The following is an 18,103-nucleotide window of genomic DNA, read 5'->3' as shown; positions in this document are numbered from 1 at the left end:
CACCAAATACCTGAGTTCAATTTCACATTTAATCTACCTGGTGACCCCTGAGAAAATGTATTTCATAAATGTATGCTGCCTGGAAAATATCCATGATACTTTTTGCTGATTTCAGTTATAAACCTATTTTTTTTGCAGCACCAAAGAAACTTTCTGCTAATTACAGGGAAATAGAGTTCTTGGTCCTGCAATAGAGCTTTCAATGCTTTTATTGAGTTCTGATGTTGTGATTTGTGATTGCATTTACAATCTGTGTCTTGAAAAAAAAAGTCTTTTCTGAATAAATTAGGGAGAATCTCTGATTCAGATAATCAGTTTTCAGAAAGATATGATAATACACAAAACATGATGGCACAGATGAGAAAGATTTTAGAGAGACAGAAAAATGTATTTGCAAGTAGCATGAAATTTATTGATTCAAAAATACATCCCCAATTTTTGCTGACAATCCCCGTGTGAGTAATGCTATAGAAGCCCTGAGTTCCAAGCCTAAGATCGGTCATCCTAAATTACTAGGAAAACTAGTAATAGAAAAAATCCAACATATTAGTCACTTGCTTGGTACAGCAATAGAGGTATTCCAAAAAGCTAAATTCCCCTATTTTTATTATACTGTCTTTATAGTCCAAAGAAGGCTTCCCTGAGGAGAGGAATGACTGAGATAGGTTTCTGCTCTGAATTGCCTGTGAAGAGAGACTATTTTTCTCCTTTATCTGCACAGGATGCTGACGGGAATTTAGGAGTGAGCTTTAATAGTTCCCTTCATGATTTTGCTACAAAATCTAGTAATGTACTAATGATGTTTAATAGGACATTGGATTTGGAAGATTAAAAAGTAGGAAGGATTCCTATGCAGGAAAATTTGAGTTATTTAGTCCAAGTAATAGAAATGAGGACAAATCTAATGCTCCATACTACAGACATGTACTTAGAATCAAATTGTAAGAATTTCATTTGTAAATGCTGAGATCATCAGTTGCAGGTGACAAAAGGATAAATGTCCAAGTGTTTAGTCAAAGGGAAGTTGCATATGAGCCATACATAATCTGGCTATGAAAAACACCGGTTCAAATATAACTGTAGAATGCATATTATATACTGCCAAGTAAGTAAATATTAACATTGGAATATAACCCAATGTGAAAATGATTCTGACCAACTATACTCAAAAGGTGCATTCCCATCATCTAAGACACGAGAAAGTCTCTTAGATTGGTCAAGGTTACTGGGAACATGACTTTGAAAAGGACAAAAAAACAGATTGAGACATAATAAGATCACTGTCTACAAGATCAAATTTTGGTGCTGAATCATGGGAAAATAGGTATTTGAGCTGAGAAAAATTATTGTGAGAAGAATAAATGTGAATAGAGGAACAGTGAATTATCATGAGTTAAACGTATGAAGAAAGTTTCCAAGTCTTTAATTACCAGAATCTTAGGCAGCTTTCATTATGAGTGAGGAGCAGTTGAAAGAAGTGTGATAGACTTCAAGATTATATTATCTAAGATCATGAAGACTGTTGCAGGCTGTGATTCCCAAGAAAACAAAAGAATGTATGCAGTCTAACATGAAATCCTTTTCAGCAAAAAATCCTGAAATATATAAAGGTTTAGGAAGTGGATATGTGACTTAACCTGTATATTTACCATCTACTTCTTCTTCCAAATATCTTAACAGCTCAAGTGCTAAGAAAGTAAGTTTCTAAGATACATAGATTATCTTAAAGTCTTGGAACAAGCTGTTCACACATTAGATTCCATGGACTTTCAAAAAAGCTCTTAATTAAATTGCAATTTTCCTTAACTGTCTTGAAACAAGTGTCTTCCTCTGACCCATCATGTTTTCCTTTAATCACAGAATCATCAAAGCTGGAAGAGAACTTCAAGATCATGTAGTCCAATGGTCAACCCAGCAGCATCACAGTTATCCCTAAACCAAGTGCCACATCCAGACACTTGCCTGGGCATTTTATTCCAAAGCTTTTCCACTCTTTCACTGATGACTTTTCTTTCCTAATATCAAATCTGAACAACTCCTAGCAAGGGAAAGTGTCTGATAAAGACCCATCTTTACTGATACAGAAGATTATGTCCTTTTCTATTTGCTGCATTTTTAAAATACTGGCATTATATTGACTTTTCTTTGCAATAAAACAGAATAAATCACATTTTTATTTAACTTCATTTTAGGATTGAGTTGTTCTTCACAACACAATTTTATTTTAAACTGATGTTCTGTTCCTTTGTCTTACTATGTATTTTATTATGTGTTTCATTTATTTAAACATAGTGATACCATAATATGTGTGTTGGTTTTGGTTTAATGTATATATAAGCAAGAATGGGCCATAGGCATTTTTGAGCTTCATGCAGAAAACATAGAAGAAAATCTTTCAATTGGAATGCATGATTTTCCCTTAGTTCAGAATCTTTGTACAGAGATCATGCTTGTTTGGGCCCTAAGCAAATGTTCTTGAAAAAAAATGCATAGGTCATCCATTTCCCAGACCTTGTGTTGTGTTCATAAAGCAAAATATACATGGAAGCAACAGCGTTCAAGGAAGGCACTATCTTTCAGATTTATCCACTGGTATTGAACTCAGAATAAACTTCTTGATGCAACGCAGACTGAAATCTCATAATCTAGGCTGCAGAGATTCCTGGTTTTTAGCTAAATTTTGTTTCACAGCAGCTTCTCTGACAATCCTCCTAGTTATTTAGTCTCAACAATCTGTGAATCCTCTAATCTTCTTTACAGTACTCTCTAAGGAGAAGTCTGTCTCAATGCTGAACACATGGAACTCTCACTGAGGTACCAGATTGAAATGTGAATAAGATTTTATTTTAATTAAAAATTCTGCAGTAGGAACTACAAAAGAAGTAAAAAGAAAGTAGTAGGGATGTTGAAAGACTCAATTAGCTATGCAAAAAATCACCTTTCCTTAAGGTAACAGGTGATATACTGCTTTTTAATTGCACTATTTATTATGATGTGAGAAATAAGGACAGAATAATTTCTAATACTAATTTCTTTAGAGCAAAGGTATAATAATCTAAAGAAGTAATTCTCATTTATTTCCTTATATGGTGCTGTTGTGTCATTGGGGCTTTCTTATCTCTAAGTAATTAAATCTGACTGGGGCATCTGCCATTTATCAGGAATGTTTAACATTTTAGCATTTAAACACAAACACATATCTTATTTACATAAGTCTTTAATTTATGACTTTGTAAAATAATTTAATCAAAGTACATGTTTGTACAGAGTTCATGAGCACAACACAAACACATCCTATTTTCTATCTTTAAGTTTTTCTTAATATGCAGGGAATTAAAAACTAAAATAAAAATGCCATAAAATTTCCCACTGTGAATGTTTTCAAAGGTAGGAAAAAAGCCTCAAATTTGAAAAACTTAATTTGCAATACATGCTTTCATTTGTCATCTGTCTTCATGGTTCCCTAAAATCATACGACCATAAGGCTCTAGAGATGTTTGAGATGTCCTGTCATCACAGCTCAAAGCAGGATGAGGTACACCTGAAATATACTTATCTAACCTTTTCTTAAATATGTCTTGGCTAGTCATGTCTATTCCATAATTTTCCTAAAGAATTTATTTCTGTGCTTCACTAGCTTCATTTTATAATTTCTTTTTCCTCAATGGAAATCTCTTTTGGTACAATTTGTCTTATGCATTTTGAACATGGGGTAAAATTTAAGGGCCCTTCTCTTTTATCCCACTTTTTTTCCATATGCACATTTTAATATTTTCCTTTTTTAATTTTTTTTTTTCCCAAACAAAAAGGACTTGATATAAGGGTAATAATTGTATGATGACTAAGAATGTTATTTAATTATATAATTAAGGGTGTGTTCTCAAACTTCCATTGTTGCCCATGCTAATTATATAAAATCACCTTGGTGTGACCATCTTTGTTGCAAATCTAGGGTAAACTGTTGTACAGAAACCTGTGTAGGAGCTGACTACATGTACCTTTCCCAGGATCATACAGAAACTCAGAGAAAAAGAACTTATTCCTCTGAGATGACTTCCAACCACAGCTATTAAAGACCATCCTTTCCCCTTCTGCAAGACCCTGGCACATTCCTTTCCAAATGCAGCAGCAAAGCAGGTGTGCTCCCTGCAGACCCTGCTCATCCCACTTCTCCTCCTGGGCATCATTTACCCAGGGTACTGAATAAACCTGGGCGGCCAGATGTGTCTGACTTCTCATCTGACCCTCATATCTGACCCTATCACTCTTTCCTCTGTTCCTCTCTTGGGCTGTACAACTAGGGATGTTTTCATCCTAAATTACTAAGATTTGGAAAAAGAGTAAATAACTGGAGATGGGGTGTTTTAATAAAATATGTTGAACAAGATTAAACATAGGCATGAAGACTTATACTTGCCATGAGGAAATAATCAGTTTTCTTTTACTAAATGAAAAGCATTATGTTTTAGATTTATATCACTCTTAGATTTATCAATAAAGGCCTTGATATATTTGCAAATGTTTGGTACAAATGTAATTGAAATAAAAATGTTTTATATTACACATAGTAGTGTATGTATCACAATGCTCATTGCTTTGCTTTTTTCCCTGAAAATGACTCAACATATAATAGCAGAGATAAAATTTTGAATAAATTATAATTTCTCTCCTTACAAAAATATTTCTTACTTTAAAAAATACTAAGTGAATGGAAGATTTACACAAAATACACGGAAATTGCCTTTAACCAAAGAAATCAATCAGCAGCAAATTATGACAAATAATACCCTTACTTTGTTACATATTCAAAAAACTCAAATTTATTCCATTGGTACAGTTAGCAATAAAGATGTATGAATATTATGAGCATATGATTTGAAACAGTGCAAGGGTAAAAAAATCCTGCATTTCAGTCTGCGTAATGGCATTCTTATCCTTTCCTCACTTCATTTATTCTTCAATGAAGAACTTCTAAATTCACTACTTTTTAATTTCAGGCTACCTACTCGATTGCCATGCAGAGTGAGTGAAATTAAATAGCAAGGGTAACTGCATCCTGCAGATTGGATAGAATTTAAAGGCTCTGGGAAATTACATCTCACCAAAGATTACAGCATGTTTAATCCATTTTGGTACAGACAGCACACCATCACCTTTCTATTTAATTTGCAGGTTCTCAATGTAGTAATTTCATAAACTTAAGTCCAAGAAGTAAAAGGCTCTGAAAAAAAAAGCCTAAGCAGGGGGAACATAAGTGCTAAGAAAAGTATTTTATTTTTTAACACATTAATGTATTTTCAGTCAGGCTTAATAAATATATTAGATGCATTCTATCTGTTTACCATTTCAGGTACTGCAATGATTAGCTGAAAACAAATAAGGAAATGTATTAGCCTCTCCATAAAATGTGCTTGGAACTGTGTTTAAACTGGGGTTTTTTGTAAGGCCCAGCATTGGCCTTGTTTTACTTCATCTAAATGTGACTGGAGATTATTGCCATGAGTGTCGTTTTGGTACATCCCTGGTGTTCCTACAGTAATCAAGGATTTCTGGAGACTCTGCAGAGGGTTGATACTGGGTCTGTTTCACTAATGTGCTGAGACTTTATACTTGTGGTAGGACATAGTTTCTCTAAGGTGCATCTACTGGGTGAATTGATGTGTTGTAACTAGTGGATAGCAAGCACTAATAAGCACAGTAATTTTCTTTTTCAAGGCTATTGAGGTAAATGAAGTGCATTACTCACTAAGAACATGCTACCAGCAGGAGTTCTCTTTATTAACCCGGCTATGCACCATGTAGCAAATTGCCTCTTAATCTTTGCTTTGTTTTCTTTTCTTGCTATTAGGCAAATTAAAGAGGGAAAAAAAATCTTTATAAAGGACTATTAAGTAATAGGATGTGGCTATGAAAATGGCAAACCACAAGCATAAAGTTCAGTTTGCCTGAACCACCCATGGTCATATGCAAGCTTGCAGTACAGGAATTCCTTTTTTTTTGAAAACGTTGAAAGCTGTGTTTCTGCATTTGAAAAAGCAAAAACAGATGAGTATGCTTTCTGGGTGGGAATGATATTTTAAAAATAAGTTTAATATTTTATTAAAATGTATTTAATGCATTTTATATTTTATGTTTATATTTTGTTTGTAATCATTATATCTGATATGCCACCTTTCTGAAGGTGGCATATCAGATATAATGTTTTGTTCCTCTCTAAACATAACTGAGAATGGGTAAGATTTTGAGATAAAATCTAAAAGCATAGAAAGTCCCAGTAACCTACTGCAATTTTTTCCTTTCTGTGGTCTTGGCTATTTAGCCTCCAAATATGGATTATTATTATTTTATGCAGGATTTTGCATGGCAGGGTTCATGATCATTGACTGGGGTTTCAGTGTACTGCCTTAGTATAAATAGTACATTGTAATCTCTTTGGTAATCTGGGAAGATGAAATACTCTTACAAATTCAACAGGGCTTAAAGGCTTTAAAAAGACACAGAGGAGAGAAGAGGTCACAGAAGCTCTTTTTGTCCTTCCATTTCCTCTGATCTCTACTCTCAGGTGCTTTGTTTACCTTCTTCCACACTCTTTGCCAGGACTTGATGCAACTTTGCCTCATACCTTGAAGCTTTGTGCTAGTTTCTTGTTAATAAGGCTCCCCTGTCTTCTATTAGAGTGCCAATGAGGTGCTGAGTGTTCTTCTGCTCCCTTATTTCTTGCTGTGAAGAGACAGGGTAGTCCTAGCCCACCCTTCCAGAGGTTATTATTGCTCAGCAATTAGCTATTAATGAAAATTATCTGTTGCTCTGTTACATTATCAATAAAGATAGAGGGGAGAAAAAAAAAATTGGCAGACAGAGCCAATTTGTGTGCAATTCTATCCAAACCATTAGGAAACAGATATTAAATGTTTCAGTCACTAGGCTGTAATTCAGTGCTTGGTACATCATCCATTCTTGTGGATTTCTTCTTTCAGACATAGTGTTCAGGTGGCTGAGACCAGTGCTGTGTCTGTCTACTCTTTATTAATGTCCATCACCATGTACTGGAGTATTTTTTAAATGAGGATGTACTGAGGGGGAAAGGAAGATTGTTGGGGTTTTTTTCTTTCTTTTTTTTTTTCTTTTTTTTTTTTGTGGACAAAAAATTTCTATCGGAATTTTTAGGAGCAAATGCAGGATTTGACAAAGTTTTCGTTCACTTAGCAAGCAAGCAAAAAAAATTTGCTCTTTTAGAGGAAATTAAAAAATGTGCTGTTCCAAACAGTAAAATTGCCTTCCTTCCCACTTCCTTATTCTATGTATCTGAGCTTGCACAGATGTATTTTAAAAAATTAAATGTCACAGTAACAGCAGATAAGGTGAAAACTTTTCTATTAAATTTTCCATGAAAGTTGATGAGCTCTGGATGCATATGATTTGTGAAAAAAAAATAAAAAATCCATGAACCTTATTTCATTATCTATATTACTCAGGCATATGGCCATACTGATTATTTCTTGCAAATCAGGTGACTTTTGATTAAACTTTGACTCTTGAAAGATAATTAGCATAAAAAAATAATCTACACAAATTAATTGCCCTGGGACTCCCAGTGGGACTTCCACCCACAGTCTGTGCCCATGGATCTTTGTTGTCCCCTTCAGGTCAGGCTTTGGTCACTGCCTGGGCAATGTTTAGGTGTGTCTACCTCCAGCTCTGCCTCTGGTCCTGTCTCCCAGACAGACTTTGGACCTGTCATGTAGCCTTGTCTCCAGCCTGGTCTCTGACCGTGTTTTCTCCTGACTGGACTCCCTGGATGGGCTCCAAACCTGGTCCACCACTTGGCCTTGTTGATGGAGCCTGTTGCTAGGATCCTGCTGTGCTTGCTGTGTTCAGACACTGTGAGGCTGAACCTTGGTGGTAAGAACATGTTTGTGCTGGGGTTATCTTGGCTCTTATCTCCTCCCAGTGAACTCCTTACAGCAACCTAAAATACATCTGGGCAAAGTCTAAAATTTCAGTTAAGAAAATTCTACTGGTGATTTTGCCAATCTTGATTTCCATAACAATATCATAGTATTGTTTGATATTCAATAGACCTTTAAAGATCATTTAATCCATCCCATCTGCTTTGGACAGGGACATTGTCCAATAGATCAAGTTGCTCAGAGCCATGTCCAACCTGACCTTGAACAACTTCCAACAATGGGACATCCACAACTTCTCTGACAAACCAGTGTTTTACCACTCTCATCACAAAAAATTTCATCCTTATATCTAGTCTAAATCTGCCTTCTTTAATATCATCACCCCCTGTAGAATTGCAAGAAAAATCACAATTCTCATAACCTTTCCTCATGGGAGAGGTGCTCCACCTCTCTGATTATTTTTGTGGCTCTCTCCAGACCACGTCAATGTCTCTCTTGTGGACTCTTGAGGACTCCAGAGCTGGGTGCAGCACTTCTGGTGGAATCTCAGCAGGCTGGAGTAGACAAGGATGAATCACCTTCCTTGACATGCTGGCCACACTTTTTTTGATGCAGCCTGGGATACAGTTTGCTCTCTGAGTTCTGAGTACACACTGCCATCCCACAGCTGATTTTTCATTCACCAATATATCTCCAAGTCCTTCGCTGCAGGTCTGCTCTCAATCTGTTCATCATGCAGGCTGTACGGGTGGGGTAATTAGTGTGACCCATGTGCAGAACATTGCACTTGGTCTTTTTGATCTCCGTGTGGTTTGTGTAGGCCAGCCTCTCAAGCCTGTCAAGGTCCCTCTGGATGGCATCCATTCCCTCCAGTTTGTAGGCTGCACCACACAGCTTGGTGTTGCCCAAGGGGTAGCACTCGTTACTAATCTGTATTTGAGAAGTATCCAAACATGGATTAAACAGTAACAGAGAAAACTCTTGGACAATTGGACCCTTAGTTGACTATCCTGACTGTCCTAACAGTCCTTGAAATGGCTTAGACTAATAAAACTAGCACTGTTCCAAATAACTTCCAGGTATGGAAATACCTAAAAATTAGCAATGACCAAACTCTTCAGGAGGCATATTTTATTGTTCTAGTTGGCCTCAGTGCTGGACAGTGGTTTGAGCATGTTTCATTTACTACTACATTTGTAGATCACATGTATCTATTTGACTCAAATTCTCAGCTTTTCTAGATGTGATAAAGGTGGTTGATTTCCCTAAAAATATTCTAGTGAGCAAATTTGAACTCATAGACTCAATAAGGCAGTTACCTTGATAAGGAATGGTGCCTTAATAGACTTCCATGAATCTTAAGAAGTAATGAATTAAATTCTCTCAAATGCACATTTTAAAAATCATTCTCCCTTCAGCTCTGACAGTCATACAACAGATCTGTTGTTTGGTTTCATGCCAGTGCAACGACACCAGTGCCATGACTTCCAGACTCTACTGCAGAATTCAGTGAGTAACTGTTTTGGCAGTAGACTTTATCAAATATTTACGGTATTTTTAGAAGCTGTTGTTCAAATTAGACCGACTAGGTATATCTGGATAGACATGTGACACTGAGTCAGAACACCTCTGAGAAAGCAATGTTTAATGTAAATATTTTTAAATTTTCTTTTAACAGACAGATTTTGTTTCTACTAATAAGAAACATACCCTTTTGTTTCATAAGGACATAATTATGTTAACCATGGTTACAAGATTTACCAGTGGAACTGTAAGCATTGAATAACATATTGTATGATGACAAAAAGAAGGAGATTCTTATCTAGGTTGTCATTTTTGACCTACTGATTCACATTGAAGTAAGTTATTTATAACTTCGCCATTCTTTCTAGTCAGAGTTATTTTTAATTGCATCTATTATTTTATAAAGGTATGTGCAGTAGCATTTTGCTTGATTATTTCCAGACATGAAGTCTGGAATAGGGAGGGGGAGGAAGTATGTAGTTAATTTATTATCTCTATAAATTTACTCCATGTCAGGGAAAGATTTTTCTTTGTGTCATTAGGACAATCAAAATAATAGAAGGCAAAAACAAGCAGGAGGATTTTTTACCTGCTTCTGTATTGAGTCTATCAGTTTTTCTCCACTCAAAGTGATCTCAAAAGGCAGAAACTTCATGATGCATAGCAATGGGCCATATGAGAGTAAAGGCTTAGAGCTGACTGACTAGATAACAGCTTTGCATAAAAGGATCTGGGGGTCCTGGTGGACAACAAATTGAGCATGAATCCATACTGTGTTCTAGTAAGTAATGAGGGCTAACTAATCATTCTGATTTACAAAGAACACCAGAGGTGCACAGCAAGAGTATGAGAGGCAAAAGAAGCAAGTCAAAGCAAAGGAAAATTTAATTGCATTTAGTTTTCTTAATAAGGGTGGTCAAAGGGTGGACCAGATTGCCCAGAGAAACCATGGAGCTCCATTCTTGGTGATAGAGATTCACAATTATACTGAAAAAAGTTTTGGGTGCCTTGATCTAACCTGGGAGTTGGGACTAATGTCAAAATATTTTCAGCAAGAGTTTGGACCTCATTCCTTCTGGAGAAGCCTCCCAGCCTGAGCTGTTCTATCAAGACCTTTATTTTCCGTAGTGACACAGAGAGTGTCTTCAAGGGCACACTCAGCAAGTTTGCAGATGACACCAAGCTGGGTGGTGTAATCTGCAGGACTAAAGGAGAGCCAAAAATATGATCAGAAGTCTGGGGCACTTCTCCTATGAGGAAAGGCTGAGAGAGTTGAGGTTTGTCAGCCTGAGGAAGAGAAAGCTTCAGGGAGACCTTATTGGTAGCCTTTTAGTATTTGAAGGGGGCCTGTAAAAAAGATGCGGGCAAACATTTTAGGAGCGCTTGTGACATTACAAGATTTAACATTTTTAAACATAGAGAGGGCATATTTAGATTAGAAATTTTTAACAGTGTGACTGGTGGAACACTGGCACCTGTTAGGCAGAGGTGGTGGATGCCCCATCCCTGGAAACATTCAAGACCAGCTGGGATGGGGCTTTGAGCAACCTGATCCACTTATAGCTGTCCCTGCTCATTACACAGGGGTTGGACTTGATGACCTTTAAATGTCCCTACCAACCCAAGGAATTCTATGATTCCATGAATCTATGAATCTCTGCTTCTGAAATTACTATAAACTATTCAAAGCTTATTGTTTTATAGACTTCATATTTGTTTTTATTTTCACAAAACAGTCACCTCAACTTCTTACAAAGGTTGAATGACCCTAGATTCTCCCCTGAAGGAATACTACTGTTTCATTTGTTTGTCTCTTCTCAAGAAGAGATAGTACTAATCTTCTAATTGTGGAGACTAATGCTGATTTAATGTCATAGCTCAGGAAAAAAATGTGCAGGGTAAAAAGTTTCAAGTTGAAATGATGTGACAAACATTCCAGTTATTCAGGGCAGCATTCTGGGACTTTCTTTTTTGCTAAGATATAGTAATAATGAAACAGCAGCACTGCTAAAATTTGCATATAACTGTAGTTGAGAAAATCCTTTTCCTCATTTCTGCAATTTAGGATGATGTACACAACAAACTATCAAAAGCACATAACAAATGGATGCCTCATATATATGCTACCTTGAAATTGAAATAAAGCTCTTCAGATCCTTACAGGAGAAACTTTTAAAGAACAGATATATGGCACACAGAAATGTTAAGTCAGGATGCCAGATAGAATCTTCAAATTTTTTAATTGAATTTACTCACTTAGCATCTTCTTTCCCATCTTTGAGTTCATGCTCTTCCTGTTGAGTTGTCTTAGCTGGTTCAGTTGATTTTTCAGGTTTTGAAGGCTCAGGTGCTTTTGCAGATTCTGTATCTAGAAAAAAGGTTTTAATTTTAAAAAATGAAATTTAAAATAATTATTATAGTAATACTTTTGAAGGAATCACAGTCTGTCTGACATTATTTCTTCAGTAGATAAGCACTAAAAGACACAACTTCTGGGACCTGACCTCTGAAAAGTATCCTGCATAAATCTGTTTCATTGCTAACTGTAACTGCATGTTTATGATAAGTTCACCTTTTAGAATATGTAATTTACTTGTGGTTTTTAAATAGATTCATCAGTAGCCTGCTCAACAATGGTCAGTTCAGAGCTCTTCTGTATTTATGAGGGACAAGAAGTGATGCAGCAAGGTAGAGGACAGATAGATGTGTCCAGAAATGCCTTAAGAAATGCAGGAAGAAAAGTGAAGTGTAGCTAATTTTCTTATGAATAGAAATGCTAATAAAATTATCTATGCTTCAATGTTTGTACTGCATCAAAGATGATGCTTCTGCTGCCATGACAGTACGTTTGTCTAGTCTATTTCTTCATTTCTGTTACTAGTAACTTTTTTCAAGTCATCTAAGCAGGAAGTCTGTAGAGTTTGAAGCAAATGGCATGGTCTCTTGCCATTTGAGTGGCCTTAAATGATGCTTTCTTATAATTAGTCCCATATCTTTTAAACTTTCATGTTGAAAAATAATGTGATAGCTCTCATCAGTCTGACACTTTGCATAATGGAGGAACAAGCTCAGCCTTCACAAATATGATAATAGAGGAAAAACTTGGCAGCAAAACATAGCAACAAATAAATCAGGAGCCTGTGTATGGTATGTGCTATATTTTAAGTTTGAGAACAGCTCAAAGAAAATCAAAATTTGAATATTTTACATGGATAGTATAAAGTTACTTTCCTGATAGTTAAACTCCATATTTAGAGAGTTATTCCTTGAAGAGAAGCAAAAAATTCCAGCACTTGTTGCAGTTTCTGCTCCCTTTTGAATTCATGGTTTGTAGTTTACCAGTTCTCTCTGCCTTGTCTCCACAATCCAAAAAGCCAAGTACTCAATCAAGAGTGACAGCAAAGGTAATCTCAACATTTCTGTAATTACCTCACTTTGGGAATTTTCCTTGTTATAGTAGTTACTCCTAGCTGTATCTATAGGCTACAATCTGATATGAACAATTAGAGCAGTGAAATGGTGCTGAAAGAATGGCATTGAATTTATATCTGTCAGTCATTTGTCTGGCATATCTGGCAGATAAATTTCAAATTAGGTGATTAGGTGTATTGTGATCCACTGAAATTAATGTCAATAAGCAGCTTGAATAAAGTAGTTTGACTCATGGAGTGATTGTTCTGATTTGGTTTTATTCTAAAGCAATAAAACCAAACCAGTTATGAGATCCTAAAGTGTTTTGGGATTTTTTTGGGGGAAAAAAAAGAGAAAATCAGAGGACATTCAAGAGGGTTTTGTTAGAAGAACATTCTTCATTGAAACAAAATGCTGGTGTAGTTACACTGTTTAGTGTAACAGGCTCCTGAATAAGAAAATTCATCTTTGGAATGACAACATGTATGATATACAAAAAGCACACAGTAAAAATACATGGTGCTTGCACACAAACACTCCCATGCAGAGGATAACAACTTCTAAGCTTGATAGATATTCTCAAGGTATTCAGTCTGATGTCTGAACCCACACTGACCATTAAATGCTGATTGCATCCAGACTGAAGGAAAACCTTGCAATCCCATGAATATTCCAAATTTTTACATACAAAGATTAATGAATTTCTAGCAGGGCTTATTTGCATTAATATTAGAATGTCAGGGCCGAGCACCACTAATAGCTGTGTGTCAAATTTTAATTTTTCCTTTCTGTGTGAAATTGAGAGGGCTGTCTGCATAGTCACATATTAAAAAAAAATAAACCCATTGCTCTTCACTTCTTGAATCTAGCTTGTAGTCTTCTAACTCTTGAAACCAGGCCCAAAGGAATGTCCTTAAGAAGAGTGTGGGCATTTTAAGGAAAAATTAGACTACAACTGTTTTCATTTTAAGGAAAAATTAGACTACAGCTGTTGGTTTCCAGAATAGATAATGATCCAGCAGGTAGGTGGCAGGTTTGCAGGACAGCTTTGCATAACTTTGGTCATGGTAGTGAAATCCTGAGTGAGAAAAAAGGCAGAATCTTACCAAGGCACCAACAATGAATGCAATTTTTGAAAACCTTCAGATCCATGCTGACTCAACAAAATAATAGGTTTGAGTTTTTCTGAATTATTTGCATTCCCATTGTACTGGCATAGAGGTGGATGAAGTTCCCAATGCATTAGTGGTGGGAGTTGAGGAACGAAGCCCACTGGTGTCCACATATTCTAAATATTTGTCCTTCCTATAAAGATAATGTATTTTAAAACTGTATTGGGATAAATATTGCTGGTTCTACTTAAGGATGGAAGGGGAAAGTGACAGCTGGGGAAGTAGTACTTTGTGGAAAAAACACTGTTTAACAGAATCCCTCCAAATAAATCTGATTAAATTTATAAACCCACTGAAACCTTATCATACCAGTGATCTGCCTAGGACCCCAAGGAGCAAGGAGCAAGATGCAATTTATAAAACCCATTTGTTTACCTCTCTTAGGTAAGTTTTTAGTTATTAAGATATGAATAAATGTCAGCAGCTGGATAGTAGCAGTTTGAATACAAAACAGAAAAAGTGCTTTTGCTTAGCTATAGTTCAGGAAGGGAAGAATTTCTTTCCCAGAATTCCCAGCCAGCTCCACTGTCTTGCTCTAGCAGTCTGAACAGTATCACATCTATGCTTCCCCTCCCATCTCTACTGGTTGGATATACATAAATGTAGAACTTGTCATGGCTAGCAGTAACTAACATAAAAAGCAAGAATTTCCTGAGCTTCTTCTTTTGTCTGCTCAAAAGCACATTTTAGTTCAACTTAATCATCAACTGACATAATCTTATTTAACTTTGAATCCACAATATATATAGTTTTATATAGTGATTCACAAAGCATTGACTCACTTTTATCTTCTATTTCATCTATGGAAACAATATTTCCATCAGAACACCCACACATAATGTCTATTTCATATTAATTAAATATATATGGTCAAATACTTCCTTCTACTGTTAACTTCTTAGTAACTTTTACAAAAATATGGTAATTTTAAAACACACTGTTGCTAAAAACTAGTATATGGTTGCATAATGATAGTGTAGTACTAATTATAGTTGAGTTGCTATGTATGTAATACAGTTGTAAATGTTACCACTCATTTCTGATGTTTATTACCAGGATTAGTGTAAGCAATGTTGATTTAAAGAACATTTAATGTTGGTCTTTTTTGTTCCTTCAGTAATGAAAAATAATCCCGCAAATCTGATTGGCCTGAACTATCTTGACCTGTTTTCCAATACTTGGCAGAAACACAGAAGAGAATTAGTCATGGTAGACAAAAAGACAAAGATAAAGGAATACTTTAGATTTCTTCTGTTGAATATATATTTGATGGTTACTTGAAAACTTTGTGTAGCTTGATCTTTGTGCTCAGCGCTGGTTTCAGCTGGAGTAGAGTTAATTTTCACCAGTGGCTGGTGCTGGATCTGGGCTGAACACAGGGCTGATAATACAGAGATGCTTTTGTTATTTCTAGGCAGGGCTTGCACAGGGGTGAGGAGACTGGGGATGCATGGAAGCCTGTGAAAGACATAGATGGAACAGCTGACCCAAACTGACCAAAGAGATATTCCAGGCCATACGATACTTTATATACTAACCATGCTGAGTATATAAACTAGGGGAAAGAAGTAGGAAGGAAGTTGGGAGTGATTGTATCCAACTTCCCAAGTAACTGTTGCACATGACTGGAACCCTGCTTTCCTGGAGATGGCTGTCAATGGGAATTGAATTAATTCCTTGTTTTGCTTTGCCTGTGTGCATGGCTTTTGCCTTTCCTAATAAACTGATAAAATACCTCAACCCACAAGTTTTCTAGCTTTTGTCCTTCTGATTCTCTCCCCAGTTCTGCTGGTCAGAGAGTTAGTAAGAGGCTGTGTGGGGCTTGGTTGCTTGCTGGGGTTACACTGCAACATGCCTGCATGAAAACATAAATTTAATAAAATTAATTTATTATACAGTCAATGGTGCCAATTTTAATGGTTCATGGAAACACTTGAGGGTAGACAGCATTGTTTGAAACAGGAAAAGGTGTATAAAGACATGGTTAGAGTCTGCTAGTAGGAGGCAGAGTGACTAATGTTTGAGTAATCTGTTCTTTTTAGCAGTGATGTATTATCTGCCTTAGAAACATAATTTTAAGCACTTAAAACCAGTGATTTTTTTGACATTTCCTCTTTTTTGCAAAGTGTTAGACATTTCAAAATATGTTAGAAGTCTCAGATTGGCTTTTAAGTGGTATTGCCTGCAACGTAGCATAGAGAGCAGGTTGTCTTGAATAGCTGGAGTAAAGACTTGGCATTTGGAGCAATGGAATGGAAACAAGAGAACCAGTCTACAAACTCCATGTAAGGCTTGTGACATAGTTAGTCATTTGCCTGATTGTTCTTGCCTCATGGAGGTGCTCTTGAGCTATCCAAAATGTCTAAAAATGGCTATAGGGTCCCAAAGATCTCAAGAGAGAATAACAACACAGAAAATCTGTGGATGAAAGAAAGAAAAGAATTCAGGTCTGACATTAGAAAATGCACACCTTTGTAATCTTCTTCTTCTGATATGAAAAATTAGAGCAGTGAAATGGTGCTGCAAGCATGGCATTTCTTGAAGTAACATTTCTTAAACAAATGCTATGTGCAGGGAAAAAAAGTTCAGAAATCAACAGGGGTGAAATAAAAGATCAGTAAGTAGGTCCGTCTTAACCCCCAACTTCAGTGGCTAACAAAAATATTATTTGAGTTTATTTTCTATGAAAGAAAGATTGTATGAAGAAATTGAGTTTGTTTTCCTAACATTTAGACATGTCACTCCTGTGAGAAATGAATATCTGAGAGGAGTTAAAAGACTTCACAAGAGCAGAAGTGAGTAAAGCTGATTAAACATATTCAAGTCCTTGGTAATCTTTGAAAAAATATTTTATTCTTTATATGATTTTATGGAAATAGTAGCTGCCTGTTTTCCAGTAATGAGTACCAGTGATGAGCATAAAGGATAAGATGACAAGGAATAAAATTATTTCAAAGTCTCTATGGATTGGCAGGTTTAGTCTATTGGGCTGCAGCTTATAAAATCATGTACTTCATTTGTATTTTTTGAAATAAAAACCCCTTCTTTAAGTCTGGATTTCCTGGTGTTACAGGACAGGTCTTGTCTTGCTGCTTAAGAGCAATTTAAGAGTCAAATTCATAACAAGCCAAACAAAGGTTTTAGCAAGATTTCATGTTTAATTCAATTCACCCTTCTCAGAGTTTTAACTCAGTTGTAGTCCATGCAGAGTTAGTTGGTACCTAATTAACCAGAATTAGCCAAGATTTTGGTACCCTCAATAAATACATCTGCTTTATTTCTATCGCCAGGAAGGAAGAGCAACCATATTCTGTATATCAGCTAGTGATCAAGCCTCTCCTCTTGGCTCTGGGCCTATTTATTTGCGAGAGCGTCAAATACATGTTGGGAGGGTTTTTTTACCCCCTTTTTAAAAGATTCAACAATTGTAATATAAATATATACTGAAATAAAAGTCCTTCATTCTTCCTGCATGGTTACTGTTTTGTTTAACTTCTAGGTTCATTCCATGATCCATGTGTAGGTCAGTTACATGCTCCATTCTAATTTCTCGTATTCCATAGGGTTTTGCTTTCTTTTCTGCACGATGGCCTAGAGGCTAGGACGGCTATGGAACTTCCTCCCATTGCTTTCTAGCCTAGGTTTTACACAGGTAGTTAGGTAGCTCTACAAGAGTGGGAGAGATTTGGGTTTGAACCCTCTTATTATGAAAGAGGCAAGGTATAACAGGTGGGCTAATATATCAGAGGGGACAGCTACCAACAGCTTCTGCTTTTACTTGTCTTCTTAGTGGAAAAGTTCCTCAAGTACCTGAACAGAAGAGGGAGTCTAGAGTGAATTATTGAAGCTCTTTTTGAGCAGCCCTCCCTCTGTGGGGCTGCACTGCTCACTTGAGATACTTTCCAAGCATCTAGGCTCTGAATATACTAAATATCACTGAACATTAACATGGTAATCTCCCCAAAGGGAGTAGAAGCACAATTCCAGCATGTATAGAAATACCTATGGTAGTTTTACTTTAGCTTTCTCAGTCAATTCCTACCAAGAACAAAGCAATGCCAATATGCATTTTAGTAAAAGCTGAAT

At 36.2% G+C, this 18,103-nt stretch overlaps 1 protein-coding gene across 1 annotated transcript in view; it reads right to left on the bottom strand.

The window, feature by feature from the left end:
- Window positions 1-18,103, bottom strand: part of CNGB3 (cyclic nucleotide gated channel subunit beta 3) — a 61,124-nt gene that overhangs the window by 37,199 nt on the left and 5,822 nt on the right. The window contains exon 3 of the mRNA XM_066547962.1: window positions 11,691-11,802. Within this exon, the coding sequence (XP_066404059.1) occupies window positions 11,691-11,802 (112 nt within the window). The remainder of the gene's footprint in view (window positions 1-11,690; window positions 11,803-18,103) is intronic.

Source organism: Molothrus aeneus, chromosome 1, assembly GCF_037042795.1.
Source record: "Molothrus aeneus isolate 106 chromosome 1, BPBGC_Maene_1.0, whole genome shotgun sequence".
Taxonomy (NCBI): Eukaryota; Metazoa; Chordata; class Aves; order Passeriformes; family Icteridae; genus Molothrus; species Molothrus aeneus.
This window is presented reverse-complemented; position numbering and strand designations above follow the sequence as displayed.